General features: G+C 43.3%; 1 protein-coding gene across 1 annotated transcript in view; it reads left to right on the forward strand.

Moving 5' to 3' along the window:
• The window catches only part of CDH16 (cadherin 16), a 123,390-nt gene that overhangs the window by 82,325 nt on the left and 21,424 nt on the right, over window positions 1-19,641 (forward strand). The window contains 5 exon segments of the mRNA XM_075189285.1: window positions 1,602-1,678; window positions 5,071-5,259; window positions 13,310-13,441; window positions 13,443-13,561; window positions 17,730-17,863. Of these exon segments, the coding sequence (XP_075045386.1) occupies window positions 1,602-1,678; window positions 5,071-5,259; window positions 13,310-13,441; window positions 13,443-13,561; window positions 17,730-17,863 (651 nt within the window).

Genomic DNA, 19,641 nt, shown 5'->3' on the forward strand with positions numbered 1-19,641 from the left:
TACTTCTCTTCCCCCCAGTGTCAGTACATGTCCTCGTGTTCTAATACTTCTCTTCCCCCCAGTGTCAGTACATGTCCTCGTGTTCTAATACTTCTCTTCCCTCCAGTGTCAGTACATGTCCTTGTGTTCTAATACTTCTCTTCCCCCCAGTGTCAGTACATGTCCTCGTGTTCTAATACTTCTCTTCCCCCCAGTATCAGTACATGTCCTCGTGTTCTAATACTTCTCTTCCCCCCCAGTGTCAGTACATGTCCTCGTGTTCTAATACTTCTCTCCCCCCCCAGTGTCAGTACATGTCCTCGTGTTCTAATACTTCTCTTCCCCCCAGTGTCAGTACATGTCCTCGTGTTCTAATACTTCTCTTCCCCCCAGTGTCAGTACATGTCCTCGTGTTCTAATACTTCTCTTCCCCCCAGTGTCAGTACATGTCCTCGTGTTCTAATACTTCTCTTCCCTCCAGTGTCAGTACATGTCCTTGTGTTCTAATACTTCTCTTCCCCCCAGTGTCAGTACATGTCCTCGTGTTCTAATACTTCTCTTCCCCCCAGTGTCAGTACATGTCCTTGTGTTCTAATACTTCTCTTCCTTTGTAGAATGTTTCCCTCCTGCACCTTGTTATAACCCTTGATATATATGAAAGTTTCTATCATGTCCCCCGTTCCCTTCTCTGCTCCAAACTATACATAATAAGATCTTTTAGTCTTTCCAGGTAAGTTTTGTGCTGTAGACCATGCACCATGTTAGTTGCCCATCTTTGTACAGTCTGTAATGTATTTATATCCTTCTGGAGATACAGGCTCCAGAACTGAACACAGTATCTAGATGAGGCCGTACTAATGACCTATACAGTGGTATTATTACTTCTTTCTTTCTGCTACTGATTTCTCTCCCTATACAATCAAGCATCTGACTTGCCTCCCTCATTGCTTTGTTACATTACTTACCTGCCTGTAAGTCACCTGAAATAGTGACTTCTAGATCCCTTTCCTTCTCAGTAGTTTCCATTATTATGCCATTAACACCTACATAGTATATAGGCTGAGGGGGAGATCCAGTCTCCAGAACAGTCCAAGTAAACTAAAATAAGCAACTCTGCCTCCATCAGTGACGGGAAACCTGATACACTACAGGGAGCGTATAGGGGGCCCTCTAACCTTCAGTAGGGCCACACATTGCCCTTAAACTCAGTAACAAGATAAAAAAATACATTTAATCAAGAAAGAGACCCCTATTTGTAATAGTAATGTCAGCAGCATTTTACACACGTGTTACATGCTGTAACAAACATATAAAGCAGGAGGAATCTGGGGGTTGCAGGCCAAGGCTCGGAGGGCCGCATGTGGCCCTAGGGCCACCCGTTGTTGATCTCTTTTTAGATAATATAAAAGCTTACTTAGTAAACATTGCAGGGAGGCTTATGATGGGGAATGACGTGACGTCCAGTCATTGGAAGATAACACACAACTTAAAACTGATTTTGCTGCAGCCCTGAATTAGAGAATCTCAAGTAAACTCCCCAACGGTCTTTATCTATTGATAGCCATCTGTGATCTGTACATAAATGTATTACTTGTCAGTCTTACTTTGTATTCTTTCCCTAGGACTAAGCTCCACCTGTACAGTTATAATTGACGTAAAGGATATAAATGACAACCCTCCGATATTTGTGAAGAATCAGGTAAAGGAGATAAATCTTTCTATATATGGATAAAAGGAAAAATAATAACTCCTTGTATAGAACCAGTGATAGTTTGTAGCCAGAGACAATGTAGCAGTAAATGTCACAGTTACATTGTATCAGTAGCCTGTGATTCCACATCTGAATGAACCACATAAACTTTGCACATGAGAGAGACAGGTGCCGGGTACTTGAGTACAGGAACACGGTGTAACAAGAACACGCATTAGGGATGAGAGGCAGCTCTCTATGGAGAGAGCCTATAACTCAGATTCTTATTGATTCCTTTCAGAGAGGATTTGTGTGAAATCCTCCTCCGCCTTGTTTCTGTCTGCGCGGCTCATAGTCATTTACTAAATACTTATCTAATTAGTGTCTGTGACAAATCCCAATTCACGCCCACTCCCCCCAGATTACAGCAGCCTCAGTATTACATTTTCCTCATTACATTAATCCCGCTTTCATGGGGGTTATAGGGCCATGTGACTGAAATACATGGCTAAGAGACCAGGGGATACATGTATCAAGCTGAGGGTTTTCCGGTGAGTTTGAACAGTGGAGATGTTGCCTATAGCAACCAATCAGATTCTAGCTGTCATTTGTAGAATGTATTAAATAAGTGATAGCTAGAATCTGATTGGTTGCTATAGGCAACATCTTCGCTTTTCAAACCTGCTGGAAAACTCTTAGCTTGATACATTTACCCCCTAGTTGTCTTATAGGAAAGGATATTTTGAAAATGTTTTATGAAGGATGTTCCAGATGCTCTATTGTGCAGCCATAATGGTGCAGAACTCATGCACTCTGTAATTATATTGTAATCAGGACACTTATTGCAAGGAAAATTGTTACCCAGAGCTGAACACATAATACTTCAAGTAGTTTCTGAAGCCAGTACAGATCTCTTTGAAGGAAGAGTGAACAAAAAGTGCATTTTCACAAAAAGCTAACAACTAGCTATAGAATCAAACAGACTGTGAGTGTCAATTATGTTAAGTCGGTGCACCTAACCACTGAGCCAATCATTGTCTATTCCCCCCCCCCCAGTGAAATACATGTCCTCTCCCTTCCTCAGTGCTAATAGCAGTGGACCTTATCTTTTAAGAACATATAATAATATTGTGTTCCAATGGGAAGGGGGTGGGGGGGGGGCACTTAACCATTCAGCCACTCCATGTGCAATATTCCCTGTACGTATTTTAATCTAGGTTATGCTCTGCCACAACTCCAGAAATAGGAGCACGTTACAGATTATATACATTCACTACATCTGTACTACTCTAGGATACTTCATTGTTTACTCGCATACTTTCCCTGGCGCTATTTAGACAACGCCCACGACAGTCCTTTACACCTTAAATTATAATAAACCTTTGCATAATAACCACACTAAAGACTGTATATACTATAGAAAACCGTAATCATAATGCAGATATATATGTATAAAGAAATTTATTTTATGCACAATACAACTTTACAATCATATAAACAATAACAATAATAAGTGCACATATAATACAGTTCAGTAAGAATGATACAATACCGGTACCTATGTTATATCTGCGCGATGTTCTCTGTGTGTGTAGGTGCTTTTACTTACTATTCTGTGTCCGAGTGCTTTTACTCTCTGGGCCTGATTCAAAAAGGAAAGTAAGGCAAAAAAAAGAATTACATTGTCTCCTGGACAATCATCATCATCATTACCATTTATTTATGTAGCGCCACTGATTCCGCAGCGCTGTACAGAGAACTCACTCACATCAGTCTCTGCCCCATAGGAGCTTACAGTCTAAATTCCCTAACGTCCACACGCAGACAGACAGTCATGTTACAATGTAAGGGGTGCAAATTAGTTTATTTCTTTTGCACATAAGATAAATACATGCCCTACCCCAGTGATGTCTAACCTGTGAAACTCCAGGTGTTGTGAAACCACAAGTCCCAGCATGCTTTGCCAGCTATCAGCTAGTTATCTACTGGAAAAGCATGCTGGGGCTTGTAGTTTCACAACACCTGGAGTGTCACACCTGTCTGTCTGTGTGTATGTTAGGGGATTTAGACTGTAAGCTCCAATGGGGCAGGGACTGATGTGAGTGAGTTCTCCGTACAGCGCTGCGGAATCAGTGGCGCTATATAAATAAATGATGATGATGATGATGAGTGTCACAGGTTAGCCATCACTGCCCTACCCCAACTATAACCACATTTTAAATTTACCTCCCCCTCCAAATCACCATGGTTTGCAAAGGTGCAAAGTTACTCCTTTTTAATGCTTTACTTTCCTTAATGAATCAGGCCCCCTATGTGTAATATCTTTGTATGCTCTCTCCTTACTCTGTTACTGCTAAATGCTATTCTGCTTTTCCTACTTTGTTTTCCTGTGTCACACACCTCTTATTCCGCGTCTGTGTCCCTCAATTCCCCGAGCAGCCTCCTGAATATATTTGTGATAGTCCAGTGTTGGGTAACCTGTGACACTCCAGGTGTTGTGAAACTACAAGTCCCAGCATGCTTTGCCAATATATAGCAGCTTATTGCTGGAAGGGTATGCTGGGACTTGTAGTTTCACAACACCTGGAGAGTCACAGGTTAGCCAACACTGTGATAGTCAGTATTCAGCAGGTGGGAGGTACGTAAAAAAAAAAGAAAACACTACGAGCAACTAAAAAGTATTAAAATTATAATCTCTTGCACTCAGTAAGATGCTTATCAAGTTAATCACATTACATTCCGTTCTGGTAGTATTTGCATATTTTCATGTGAATGTTACAAAATAATTGATTGTAATAGAACAACTTGCATTTTCAGTTTAGCATTTGTTTTCTGTATTACACTGGAATTGGAAGGAGGGGAGGGAAGGGGCACAGAAACCTGAAGCTTCATAAAGATGCAGCCATTATTATCCCATAGGGAATGTCACTTATCATGTTACACATAGATGCAGCTTATTGAATAGATCACTATGACGGATAACCTGTGATATTATTTGGAATAACTTGTGCTACACATGTAGGCCTGAACAATTGGTTTGCATAGTTTTAGATAACAACTATAAACTGTATAATGGCTTGAAACACTAGAACACTACCAAAACGTTGCAGGAAGTGTAAAAATGTAACATTAAAACCATTATCTGCTTTGCTATTTGACCTTTTTGGCCCATCTGTGGAAAGTCACAGCCATGTAATTGCCATAATTCATATATGACTAATCCAACTTTTTGCATTTCGCTGTCCTTTCATTTTATTGCACGTCAATAACTAAAACTAAATTATTCAAAGTGTAACCTTAACATTGGTACTAACAGATCCTCTAATTACCTTTATTCTACAGCAGGACTATATCACAGGCTGTGCGAGTCTTTAATCACACTTATGTCTCTGTGTTCCTAGTTTCCACCACTTGCAGTAGTAGAGGACACATTACCTGGCGCAGTGATCACCACTCTGACAGCGACGGACGAGGATGAAGAACCAGAGAATAAACTTATACAGTTTTCTGTAGAGTCTGGGAATGAAGACCAGACCTTCAGCATTAACATCGATCAGGAACAAAACACTGTGACCATCATCCTAGGAAAGGTAATATTCCGGCATGGTAACCTCTAATAAGTCTTTACCTCAAAATAAATTAGGAAACAATACAACCAAATGTGTGACGTACCTATTGTGATACAAACAAAAGCATTCAAACGTATTGATGATATAGTAAAACCCATTAAGAGTTTGTGCAATTCTTACGAGCGAAGGGCTTTGAAATACTAATTTTAAAGGGAAGTCCACATATTTTGAATTCATATCTGCCAATTGATAATAAGATTATTACCAATTTGTTAGCAACCCTTCTAATGGAAAAATAATCACATAGTAACATAAGCTGGAGAATTCAGTTGACATGTATCAAGTGAGTATGAAAACTATTAACTACAATAGATTGTTGATACATTGTTGCAGGTCTGAGCTCTCTCACATGCCCCTCCCCTCACTATTCACTACAATAGAACTTGGAAGGCACCAGAAATACTGTTGTTGGGGGTTTTTTGTTGATACATTGTTGCAGGTATTATTGATACATTGTTGCAGGTCTACACAATACACTTAGTGACACTTAAAGTTCTATTTATTAATACTGAGTGGCATGGAAGATTTCCAGTGGCTGCTTATGGCCAAATTTTAACAAGGGGCAGGTGAGTGTTCCTCAGCCTCTCTGTGATACTGTCTGGCAGCGGTAAGAGGATCCTACCACTCACCAGGCCAGTAGACTGTTGTTGACAGCTTGCCGGACCAGTGGCCAAGTCACTGGACTTGGGCTTTTAGTTCAAGAAAAATAACAAACAAATTAAATCCCAACTTTATTTAAAAAGAAAAACAAATGCTTTTTCTGCTGCTATCGCCAACCTGAGACGATACTTAGTGCTGCACAAAATCTGATTACTTCGAGGGCTCGTTCACAGACATACTCTGGGATAATGGCTAAAAACACATGAAAAGTAACTTGCGTTTCAGACGTGTTTAAGCGACGTGTTATCAGCTCCTTTTCCACTTGCTTTCCACACCGTGCACCTTTACACGTACAAAGAAAATCTTTTGTACCATTAATGAGAAATCAGTTGTTCTACCAACACCGCGTCGGAGTTTAATGGTGAGAACGGCACATTGACTCTTACATTACCTGTGTTTAATACATGTTTAGTGCGTTTATTAACGTGTGAAAAGCCCAGGAACAAAAATCAGCTGGTGTGAATGTGCCCTAAACGTTTTTCTACCATAAGACAGCAGAAAAAGGAATAATATTGGCAAAGCCTCTTAATATTAACTGGTAAGATTAATTAAAACAAACAAGAGGTTATTAGTCCATGCCTGTTACAGCCAGGATATGAGGTGAGATATGAACTGTCTGCAAAACATTCATTTCATGGACTGCAATAGATTTTACAACCAGCAGCTGTTAGTGATTTAATTTATATTGATGAAAGGCTTAAAGGCCGTCTGTCAGTCTGAGTGGACATTTCAGTAATTTTTTAAAAAATAAGTTTAAAAAAAAATCTCTCTCTCAGTCCTGCTGGTTCCGTTTTACTTTATTCGCTTCGGGGCTGATGCTAAGTCGGACGTAGATACGTACGCTGAAAATGGCGCGCACAAATATTTTGCATTGATGCGCAAATGCTGAGTCTGCCGCATCTCAAAATACATCCAGCTCTGCAGCAGTAGCTGAGGCGCCAGGATTACGTCAGACGCGCTTACACCCAACCAGGTCATAAGCACAAGGAAAGTTTTGCTAACATTTGTTTTGATATTAGGTTTGGTTTCAATCAAAAAAAAAATTCTCAATAATGCAGCCAGTACGAATGAAAGTAATAAAAATATCAAGCTAAAATTAAATGGGATTTGGACAATTTGTCTACACTTGGGGTCTGTGCATTTTATCAGACAGTTTCTCTGGGCATTGATCAAGTTTTGCTCATTTATTTATGACGTAAGGAAAAGTTTTGTTACAGAAAACTCCTTTCTTCAGTCTATCTTCTGCTTCCATTATGTGATCGCTAAACCTGGCTAATATTTGTCACTTCTTCATCTTCTCCAGGAGGATATCCTATTAGTGGCTAAGTGATGTCTCGCTGTGCATCAGTCATTACAATCCTCCTTTAAACTTGCAATTATCATATTGAATTAAAAAGTACCAAGAAAGAACATTGGTCAGTTCTGCGAGCCGCAGGCTACGTGACCATTAAGCCCAGGACACTGGAGAGATTAAGGTGTTTTGTGAAGTCTCCTGGGCTCGTCTTCATAGTTCAAACAAATGAATTTTCTTTGTAGGACAATTACAATAGTTAATTACATTTCTTGTTCTTGTACGGCGCTCATGACATAAAACTGGCAAATATCTCAACGAGAGCGGAAGCTCACGGAGCAGTCTTCGGGAAACGGTAACGCGTCTCCCACTTGCCGAGAAGTGGCTGCAAATTGGGCACAGAGGGGAGTAAGACCCCTCTCTAGCTGGACGTCATCGGGTATGACGAACGTTCCTGCAGCACTTTGATTAATTGACCTTTACTCTCAGGACACTGACATGCCAGAATCTCAGGATATGCCTGTACAATGATTCATAGACAATAATCAAATCAAAACCGATGTTGCATTTCTGTAACAGGGTTTGAACAGTGGCAGGCAAAATTCAACAATTATAAATAGAAGATAGTGTATTTAGGAGCACTTTAGCATTAATCCCTCACATTTTCTTTGCTGTACTGGAGATAGAGGGCCTGATAGATGTTCGGACGCAAGTCTGTTTGCACTGCTTATGTTGTGTGAAATTGCTCTGCGCAGTCCTAGATACGGACCATACGTTTGAAGGGTATTTTAAGCAATTCATGTCTGAACGCAAATGACAGTCTGTCTACGACTTAAGGGGTTGAATGGGGGAGGGAAGAGCTGGATGAATGTGGACAGAGTACAGTAAGGACTTGTCTAGGGCGCTCAGACGCAAGTGCTGTGTTTGTCGCAAGTGCGCTTGGTTTAAGCCGTATCATCTGTACCAGCTTCAGGCAGGCAGAGAGCAATGACTGACACGGCATCATTATGAATTGAACAGTTACATATATGCGTGCCGCTAGCTCGTACTCGCCAACTCTCCCAGAATGTCCGGGAGACTCACGAATTCCGGGTAGGTCTCCCGGGAGAACAGGCAATTCTCCCGCATCTGCCCTCTTCCTAGTGAAGTGGGCAGATTTTGAGCGTTCATGATGCGATTCTCCAGGAATCTCATCATTTTGGCCAAAATAACGAGATTCACCGAGCCCTGGGCCCTGCACGCCCCCCCCCCCCCCCCCCCCTCCTTCAGACTCCAAAAAGCCAACCCAGAAAAAGGTCACAGAACAACTATATGCAGCTGCGGTAGACTATAAAAATGCTTTGTATGTACAGTACGCATTAAAAGCATCTTTATGTAATTAAGGTAAAAAAAAAAGATTTCATTTAAAAATGAATCTTTATATAAATGATTATACAGTAGTTATTTTCTGATCAATAAAAGTTTATATATGATCTGACCTTTTATTATACATATGCTTGTGCGTATACTGTTGTGTGTGTCTACGTACCGCAAGTAACCTTCAGGCAGAGCGTACTGACAGCCAGATTCAAAACTGAAACCTATCTTGATATACACTTGGATTTAAACACGGTCGGAACTCTGCAAAGCTTCGTGCACTTTTAAGAACGTAACTTACGTGCAAGTTGCGTTTGGACTTGAGTCAGGTCCATAATGAGCAGACTTTAGAAAAAAGCATTTGCAGTAGTGCTCAGTGTCAGTAAGTAACTACAAAAGTCAGTAAGATATTGTCCTGCACAAGAGGGGAGCGTTCTGTGAAGGGGTTATAAAAGCCTGTCCTGGAGAGATGCTGGCGAGCAGGAGCTTGGGCCCCGTACGCCCCAGATGTGTGCATTGCTTGATTAAGGGGCACATTTATCATTTATCGGGCAAAACGAGAAATACTTATCAATCCTTATCGCATGGATAAGGTTTGATGTATTTCTCAAATTTATGAAAAATGGATCACAGAACAGCAGGTCCGAAAAACTGCTGTTTATGTGTTAAAAAAAACATACTCACCACTGGCTCTTCGGTCGCGCTGTCTCCCGATCTCCTCCTCTTCGGTGTATTTTCTCTTCTTCATGCTACTGCGCATGTGCCGTCCGGAGAACTTGAGGCTGTGACAGGGAGGGATCACAAGATCACTCCCTGCGCATGCGCTGTCCAGCTCTGCTTCGGAGAACGGAAGTTTTACCAGCATTTCGGATGATGTACGCCAGCCTCAGCTGGTACATTAACACAACAAGTTCCCGAAAAAACATTTTTTCGGGACTTGTTAGATTGCGGCCAGGAGCAGTCACCATTCTGTTGAATGGTGACTGCTCGCAAAAACGATCAGGAGTGCAAAGCAGCAGATATCAATGATATCTGCTGCGATGCACCTTTAATAAATTTGCGGAGAGCACATCGTGGCCTAATTTACACGGTAAGTGCACGATAATGCACTACCGTGCTTTCTTAAATATACCCCTAAGTCTTTTTCCTTGGTTTTAATTATCCAGGAGTCGTCCATCTTTCATTTTGCAATACGATATCCAAGTGTTGTGCACTAGGCTGCTGTTGACACATCTTGAGATGTGTATGGCTCTGCATATAGGTGGAAATACACTCGCTTTCCTGCTACAGCCTCTCTACATCAATCTCCCCATATTGCCAATATTGGCATTATATATCGAGATAATCTGCATTATATATGCATTAACCTAAGCCCACGTCTGTATTTCCTACAGAAGTGAAAATAAACTTTGACCAATTTAGTATTTATCTTTAATCTGTCCCATTTAAACGGCCAACAGTGACGAGTCTAATTACTCAGATTCTGCAACTTCGTTACATTGTACTGTTTTGTTTTTCTCTTTTTTAAGGAATTTCCCCTAGCTGCCCCCAAACCGGTGTATTGTTTTCTTTTCAAACGCCTCTTGGAGCGCGGCTTTCTCGCTCTAGCTCTCTTCGATTCCAAATCATTGAAACCTTTCTCCGCTCTCCACGTTCCCCCATCCCCCGCCGCTTTTATGAAAGTGCAATGAATTTTAAAATGTTTCGTAAATGCTTTCATCCTTTTAGGGATCCTGTGAGCAGAGCTTCCTGCTGCACTAAATTGGCACTTTGGAAGGGCGAGGGGGCGGTTAGATCAAGGCCCGGGGTAACGAGGAGGCGTTTTAGGGAAAGTGCAATACTGTACTGTGAAATTTACTGCATGGAAACGAAGGCTTTGGCGTTGAGTTATTGAACGCAAGCCCAGAGAAGTGTTCCTGTTCGATGGGTTTGTGGTTGATCGTTCTGTATCACATTGGGTTAATCCACTAGTCTCCTTTTTTTCTTTGCACAGCCAAGAGGGGAGAGATTGAAATGTTGACATTTTTCCCACGCATCAGAGCGAAAACACAAAGGCAGGATCTGCAGCCTGCGTGATTTTTAACCAGATGTTGAAATATAATTGAGGATTGAGGGTATGTCAGGTGTCCTGGCTTCTGAAACTTTCTTTATTATTTAAAGAGTCATTTTAAAAATTCAGTTTTGGGTGGAAAATCACAGGTTAAACCTTATCTCAAAAGTTTATTGAGCCCCAGGGTCTGGAGTTTTCAGGATTTAGCGTATTGCCTGACGTCCTGCTGGTTGACCTGATCTATTTCAGACCCTGGTGCTTGTTGGTTGTAGAGTAGGATATGTACAGTATTAGCGTGTCAATTAGATGAGTATCAGCCTGATGGTCTAGTACAGTGTTGGCTAACCTGTGACACTCCAGGTGTTGTGAAACTGCAAGTCCCAGCATGCTTTGCCATTATATAGCAGCTTATTGCTGCAAGGGTATGCTGGGACTTGTAGTTTCACAACACCTGGAGTGTCACAGGTTAGCCAACACTGGTCTAGTATAACCAACCTGTTCCAGATCATTAAAGATGACACAAGGTTACTGTACGGACAATGGCATAGTGCCACTTCCCTTGTTCACTTAGGTGCAATTCTCAGTAACTGTTTCTATATTGTATGTAGCCTCCTGTCCTTCGGTGAGGTGGTATAAATGATTGCACTCGAATATGTACCTCTGGAGATCCTCTTTCTCCCCACAGGGGCACCGCACATGCAGGATGAAATAACACAGGTTAGGATAGCAGCACAAATACAGTTGACACAAGAAATTGGCACCAGACCATCTCTCTGATGAAATGACGCAGCACTTAGTCACATGGTCAGCGGTCTCACGTTACACGAAGGCACCAGAGCTTACATTCTATCATCTTGTGGATGTCAGCCTGCCTCATACTTTTCTTGGTTACATCATGATCTCTCCTCTTCCTCTGGTCTCATATCCCTACTGGGTATCTCTCTCCTTAGCTGTCCCACACTCACATAGTACTCACAGGTTGACAGTCTCTCACACTCCTCTGGTAATGGCTCAGCACCCACCCACACACCTACACTCTCAACTCAGGCTGACAGGACCTGAACTGTACCCCAAATCTCATGGGTCACACTCCTCCTTGCTAGGCTCTGGAGAGGTCCCCCCTTGCAGGGTCCTGGAGAGGCCCCCAGTTGGTGGGCCCTGGAGAGGCCTCCACTTGCTGGGCTCTGGAGAGGTCCCCCCTTGCTGGGTCCTGGAGAGATCCCCCCTTGCTGGGTCCTGGAGAGGTCCCCCCCCTTGCTGGGTCCTGGAGAGCCCCCCCCCCCCTTGCTGGGCTCTAGAGAGGTCCCCCCTTGCTGGGCTCTAGAGAGGCCCCCACTTGCTGGGTCCTGGAGAGGTCCCCACTTGCTGGCCCTGGAAGAGGCCCCCACTTGCTGGGTCCTGGAGAGGTCCCCACTTGCTGGGCCCTGGAGAGGTCCCCCCTTGCTGGGTCCTGGAGAGATCCCCCCTTGCTGGGTCCTGGAGAGGTCCCCCCCCCTTGCTGGGTCCTGGAGAGCCCCCCCCCCCTTGCTGGGCTCTAGAGAGGTCCCCCCTTGCTGGGTCCTGGAGAGGTCCCCCCCCTTGCTGGGTCCTGGAGAGCCCCCCCCCCCTTGCTGGGCTCTAGAGAGGTCCCCCCTTGCTGGGTCCTGGAGAGGCCTCCACTTGCTGGGCTCTGGAGAGGTCCCCCCTTGCTGGGTCCTGGAGAGGTCCCCCCTTGCTGGGTCCTGGAGAGGTCCCCCCTTGCTGGGTCCTGGAGAGGTCCCCCCCTTGCTGGGTCCTGGAGAGGTCCCCCCCTTGCTGGGCTCTGGAGAGGTCCCCCCTTGCTGGGTCCTGGAGAGCCCCCCCTTGCTGGGTCCTGGAGAGCCCCCACTTGCTGGGCCTGGAGAGGCCCCCCACTTGCTGGGTCCTGGAGAGCCCCCCCCCTTGCTGGGCTCTGGAGAGGTCCCTTTTTGCTGGGCTCTGGAGAGTCCCCTTTGAAACTCAGGCTCTGGCTCTTGAATATATCACCGGTTACATTGGTGTCCAGTGTTTTCAGATGACGACAGATCACGTTATCGTCCCGGCTCCTTTCTCTCCAGCACTTATCACCACCTGATCAATCCCTTTCAGATGTTGATTGAGATCAATGGACTATTCCATACATTTATTGGCACCCAAATGTGTCTATAACAATGAAATTAGCCTTTGGAAGACTAGAACTTCCATGTACAGATCTATGTGAATGTGCATCCTACTAACACCACCTCTTCGTTAAACTTTAATTTTATTATTTTTCATTTAATATACTGTTTGGTTTATCTTCAATTATGTCTTAATCATAAAAGTGACATCAGATTAGTGTTTATTATATGTGACACTTGTGAGGAAGACAATATGATGACAACCCCCCAGATAATGTCCTACTAAAATCTCCTTCTCCCCTCTTCAATCTCATTTAAGAAATCTTGTTTTCCATGTGCACATAGTCCACATTCAGCAACAACTGCTTACGCTGAACAGAACATGCGACGCGCTGCAGACGCCGCAAATCCACACGATTCCCTGTAAAAACTGGCGCATTTCCACAAAAATAGTTGCCAAATGGCGTATGACTTGCGGGAGGAGCGTCTGTTACACGTCTGTAAATGATCCTTATTGAATCGGTTTCTCTTTTGCAGGATCTGGATTATGAGCAAGTTCAAGAGTACAACTTGACCTTTGTAGTGAGGAACGTGGCGGAACTTTCTGGCGCGGACTACGGCCCCAGCTCCACCGCCTCCATCCACATCGTGGTTGGCGATGTCAACGAGGGCACCGATATTTGCGCAGAAGAAATATGAGGTCCAGGTGCCGGAAAATATACAGAAAGGATCGATAATACTAACAGCGGAAGCCTCTGACCCGGACATCTATCACCCATCCAACTTGCGGTAAGTGAAAGGATCCTCAGCTCATCACCGTCATTGTTTAGTGACAAGGCGCAACAAATTCCGCAGCGTCGGAAAGCCGCTGTAAAGCCGCCGTATATAACACATACATCAAAATACAGCAAGGTAATAACAAATACAATGAAGTATAATATCTTACATTCTACAGAGCTCAACTGTCGATAGTCATCACAATAATATTGTAGGTGAGTGCTAAGTATACTTTATAAACGGATATACTTGGTTTGTACTTAGTTCATCCTTGGTTCATGGTTAGGGCTCTCTGCGGACATTGGATACAGAACCATCCAGCTGTAGCATAAACAATGACCAATATAACTACCCCATTCCTCCTCACCTTGCCCCGGTGCAAATGTGCACACAAACAGGGGGCTTGATGGGGGTGAGCACACAAATCACAGCGTGGCCATGATAGTATTACATGCGGCATACACGTCTCTGGGTGAAATGCCTAAATCAGGACATTCGGGAGGTACCCTTACACCAGTTTCACATGTCTAAAATTGCTAATTTTCCACCATCCCCACTCGCCAAGTAACGTCTAGGATGTAAAGTCATTCTTAACGGATGTACAGGAATCATCATCATCATCATCATCATTTATTTATATAGCGCCACTGATTCCGCAGCGCTGTACAGAGAACTCATTCACATCAGTCCCTGCTCCATTGGAGCTTACAGTCTATATACCCTAATATAGACATACACTCACACACAGACAAAGAGGAATATAGACAGACAAACAGAGACTAGGGTGGGGTCAATTTTTGATAGCAGCCAATTAACCTACCAGTATGTTTTTTGGAGTGTGGGAGGAAACCGGAGCACCCGGAGGAAACCCACGCAAACACAGGGAGAACATACAAACTCCACACAGATAAGGCCATGGTCGGGAATCCAACTCATGACCCCAGTGCTGTGAGGCAGAAGTGCTAACCACTAGGCCACTGTGCTGCCCCAAGAAGGAATCACCTTCTTGCGTTCTCAGAAGTCTTTATTTTGCAGGATGCAGTTTCCCCATTATTGCTGTTAGTTAACGGGGAGTAAGAGTCAGATTGCAGCCAATTAGACCCGTCACTGGAAACACGTGAACCGTTGGGGTCACAAAGTAAAATGACTTGATTATAAAAATGATCCCTTGATAGCTGGGCCATTAGACATCATTTGTCAGTAAAAATGATGCAGACACCATTAAATCACATCCACGGAATACTGCAGAAGTCACAGCTTAATGCGAACGGGTTGCAAAACTGGACAGTCACAAGTTCTCTTTCCTATTTCATAAGGTGAGAGATAGGTCATCCCAATAAGTACAATTCCTTTAGTATCTGGGATACATTCACGTCAAGTTATGTCGCAATTTCACGGACACACCCGTACTGTACTTTCTTACCCTGCCCCTGGCATAAGAGGACGCAGGTCTACAATATGCAAAACTCCAGTTACAGACGCTTCTTTGCACATGATCAGCACGAAAACGTGTATTTTAGGCAAAAAAATCAATGTATGTCCAACTGGCCTGTTTGTGAAGGTTTTAGTCCTCTTAAATGATCGTGGCACTAAGACAAGGCGCCAGTAAACACACACCTAGGGGTAAATGTATCAACGCTTCTAAAAGGGAAAGTGGAGGTGTTGCCCTTAGCAACGTTTCTAGGAAATGATAGCTAGAATCTGAATGGTTGCTATGGGCAACACCTCCACCTTTCCTTTTTAGAAGGGACACTTGATACATTTACACTCTGGTATTATTAATACTTGTACATCATACGGGTATTATACAGATATCGACATGGGCATTACCTCACATACTCGCCATCATTTTAAAATAAGTTCCAGGAACACCACTGCTGAGCTGTTTCCATGAGTACATCATACTTGGCACAATCTCGGGCAAACTCTGGTGCCCTTCAATCCTCACCATGACATCGCTGAACCTGGTTATATGTAGATATTTTTCTTTTTAAATATTCTTCAGTTCACGGTAACTTATACACCACCGGAGTTTAAGAAGTAGAGAGTGAGAATTGCATCTTATAAAGAAGAGGAATTGTACTGTGCAGTGATTCAATATTAAAAATAGTATCAAGGCAAAGCTTAAAAATCTGATACTGTCCCTGAAAAGTGGGGACACTTGGCTGGTATACCCTCAAAATAATCCTACACCGGCAACCCTTAATTCCATTGAGGAAATCTCCGCGGTTGTACCAGTTAATAGAGCAGTGATGTTTAATAATAGTTCAGCAGTATCGCAGCCGTCAGCGGCTTCGGTTGTTACAGGACGGACTGGACCAGCGCCAGAGAGAAGGGACAGAACAGAACACTGATCAATAGTGATATCAACGCTCTGTGATCTTGTGTCTGCAGAATGAGAAAATCGAAACATTATCTTATCCCAGCTCAGATAAGGCCTGGGGATAATTGAAATCTTATATGTTGTCTCCTCTGCCTGGAATATTAGCGTTACTATAGTGTTGATTGTGTTATTTGAGATTAGTTTCAGGTATTAATCTCTGATTGCTCCCGAGTGATAATACAATGCAGTGTCCAGTCTCACTTTATAATGCTTTAGAAGTTAAACATAGTACAGATGACCAGGGGAAGTGATAACGTCGTGTTCTATATTATCACACCAGTGAGGTGGTTAAACGTTACTAATACTTCTTACATGATGAGGAGAACACACATAGTAACATTATACTAATAAGTCTAGAAGAATAAAGTTCATAATGGGGTTCATTCAAAAACACAGTGAATTGTGCACAGTGTGCTGTTGCCCGTAGCAACCAGTCAGATGTCTAAACGGAAGAATGACGGAATTTCTAGTCCAGACACTGGCGGAAATCCGCAATTAGACAAGAAACTCCAAACGTCAACCAATGTGGGGTGAGTCAATTTCACTATGAGTAAAACTTGTGAAACCCCAGCAGAGACAATAGTTAATACGGAAAAAATGGAAGTCCGGGGTGCAAAGTCCTTTTTCGGGTCATAATGTTCCCTTGGAATTATGGCGATCTATGAAAAAAAGGACGAATGGTAATATTGTGAGGTCAGTCCAAGTGAGATCTCCGGTCACCGCATCCACCCCCCTATATTTTTACCAGAATGTGTTGCACTCTAGTGTGATCCGAGCCCACACTTCAGGGGCAGACGCAGGATTTGTAGAGGGGGGGGGGTTTCCACACCACGCCGCCAGTGGGCGTGACCAGCACGCATGGGGGTGTGGCTATCATTTTAGACAGTGCTTGGCTGCTCTCCAACTCTTCCTATCCCCATCATATACGCAGACAATTCCTATCCACATAATATACATGGGCAATGCTGCATGCACTACTGTTAGGTGCACGCAGCTCTCCCTTTTCAAGCAGAGCCACCTCAATTATACAGTGTCCCAGCCTTGGAGGGGGGTTTACAGGCACTAGTAAACCCCCCCTCGGTTTGCCTATGCCCTTGTAGTTGCACTTACATCAGCATAGGTTTAGCAGTCATATCACTAGTAGTGTTTGAAAGCTCATCCCGACCTATGATGATTCGTCTCTTTGAACACTTTCTCTCTCCTTAGTCAATTCATAATACAGAGTCGTAAAAAGTGTTGTAAACAACGTGATCACACATTACGGGACAAAATCTCCAGTGTAATAGGAACAAACTTCCAACAGTTTTGTCTACCCTCTAAGAAAATAAGTTTCTTAAACCACCATGTACTAGAAAATCATAGCTGCTAATCCGTCAAAAAACTATCTTGTACTGATGAGCTCTAACAAAGGGGAAACAGTCTGTGTGGGTAGGAATCCTGCCTTAGCATTTGTCTGTCTCATCCTTTAAAAACCTACTGGTTAAAGCACTGACTTAAAGGACTGTGTTGCAAATATAATGTCTTAGAAGTTTGCTCTCCTGAACTGTAGTATCTCTGTTTCATGAATTCACTAGGGTTATTTTTGCAGCAATTTGTATGTTCACCAAACTATCCCTATGCTAAACTGATGAGCTCTAACAGGGGTGAATCAGTCTGTCTGTAGGTGAGAATTCTCTCTCAACACTGTCCGGTGTCATAATTTAAAAACCGACTGGGTGAAGCACTAACTTAATGATCTGTCAGGCAAAATGTATTCCTTAAACAAATAGATGATATAATCTCTTGTTTGTTGTGCAGATACAGCATCAGAAATGATTCCCGGAAATGGCTTTCAGTCCAAGAGGATTCTGGGAAAATTCAGCTGCTCCATTCCCCGGACAGAGAGCAGCACGGAGAACCGTATACGGTGCAGCTTGTGGCGCAGGAGATAAGTAGGTTCAAGTTTATCCCAAAACAATGTACTAGAGCCAACCTATGGCTCTCCAGTTGAGGTGGAACTACAAATCCCAGCATAACTTGCCAGCTGTTGACTGGCTATCTACTGGCATAGCATGCTGGGACTTGTAGTTTCACAACACCTGGAGAGCCACAGGTTGGCCAGGCCTGTACTAGAGTATGGTGAGAGGAAGCGGGCTTTGTAAATCTCTCTTTTCCAAGCTTATCCAGTATGTTTATTGAACTCTAGCGGAAATATTTATTCTGGGTGTACTGTTCCTTTAAGGAGTAGATAGACTTTCTATAATGCTATATTGTTAAATGTATATATCTATATGAGACTATCAGCAGAGCTCACAGCGCTGGGGTCATGAGTTTAATTCCCGACCATGGCCGTATCTGTGTGGAGTTTGTATGTTCTCCACGTGGGTTTCCTCGCACAGTCCAAAAACATATTAGTACGTTAATTGGTTGCTAACAAAATTAACCCTACTCTGTGTGCTTATTAGGGAATTTAGACTGTAAGCTCCAATGGGGCTGTGAATGACAGATATTCTCTGTACAGCGCTGCGGAATTGGTGGCGCTATATGATGATCTTTATTCCGCTGTGCAGTTTATTGTTTAATTTTATTGCGAGCTGACTCACTGCACGACCTCATCCTCCTTGCACAGAAGCGCTTTCCATTAACACTTCACTGACAGAGCAGACGGGTGCCGTCTCTTGCAGAAAGCATTACCTATCCTCTGCAGGGAGTGCAGGGGTTAATAGTGACCGCGAGGCCGATGACACAATGCAGAGTAGAAGTCAGGTTGTTTATCCCACTGAGTGTGCTGTAGAGGGTGATTCACACCTCCCTGATGTCATCCTAAGACACATTTAAAAGGAAAAAAAAATTGTTTGATTCACTCCAGTGGCCGACAGTTAATTGTTACTTTGCTCACATGTAGAATAATGTCTCACATTCTGGTATTAGCTGGGATGGTCCTTACTTCTATTTACAATGGAGAAGTGAGAACGGTGTGTTAGAGAGTGTTTCAGGGTGGGATGTGAGCCAATCACACAAGGATCACACCTGATCCTGAGACGCCCTGATAGGTCTCACTTCTGCTCAGTCCCCCATTATACATATTGCAGTGGGGTCATAGGTTAGTCTGTCTATTAGATGTTTTGGGTATGGGGTGCTCTGTAATTTCGGGGCTTGTTGCCTGACTTTGTTCTACTGCATAAAATTCAAAAAACCTAATAGAAAATAATTGTGAACATGAATTTTTGGCGTTGTGGCCACTTCTCAGATACTCAGGAGCTTCTGCAGATGGGGCCTTACCCCCCCCCCCCCTCTCCCACTACTCCTCCACCTCCTATCATACTGTTTCACAATTCTGAATAATATACTCTGTACAGAGTTTCATTGTAGACACATCTTGTGAGTGCTCCTTGACCTTGTGGATGAAGTTGATTACCGGTCAAGGAGGGGAACATAACTTGGATCTGCACCAAGTACAGATAGTAGCGTCATCTCCTGCTGTATACTCGTGTGTACTCTGATTTCCCAGCCACGTCCGTGACCTACACTTTCACCCCCTTATTAAGCAGATACCAATCACACAAAGCTTGAGATCACCACCAGATTTTCCGGCCGTGAAGGGTTAAATGATCTTTTACCAATCGGAGACTTACTTAATCTACTTAAGGGCAACAAAGGAAACATAGGACCATGAAGAGTCTTTTGCTGCTGCATTTTCATTTTTCCACATTTTTGTTAAATGCACTTC

This window comes from Mixophyes fleayi, chromosome 10, assembly GCF_038048845.1.
Source record: "Mixophyes fleayi isolate aMixFle1 chromosome 10, aMixFle1.hap1, whole genome shotgun sequence".
NCBI classification, from domain to species: Eukaryota; Metazoa; Chordata; class Amphibia; order Anura; family Limnodynastidae; genus Mixophyes; species Mixophyes fleayi.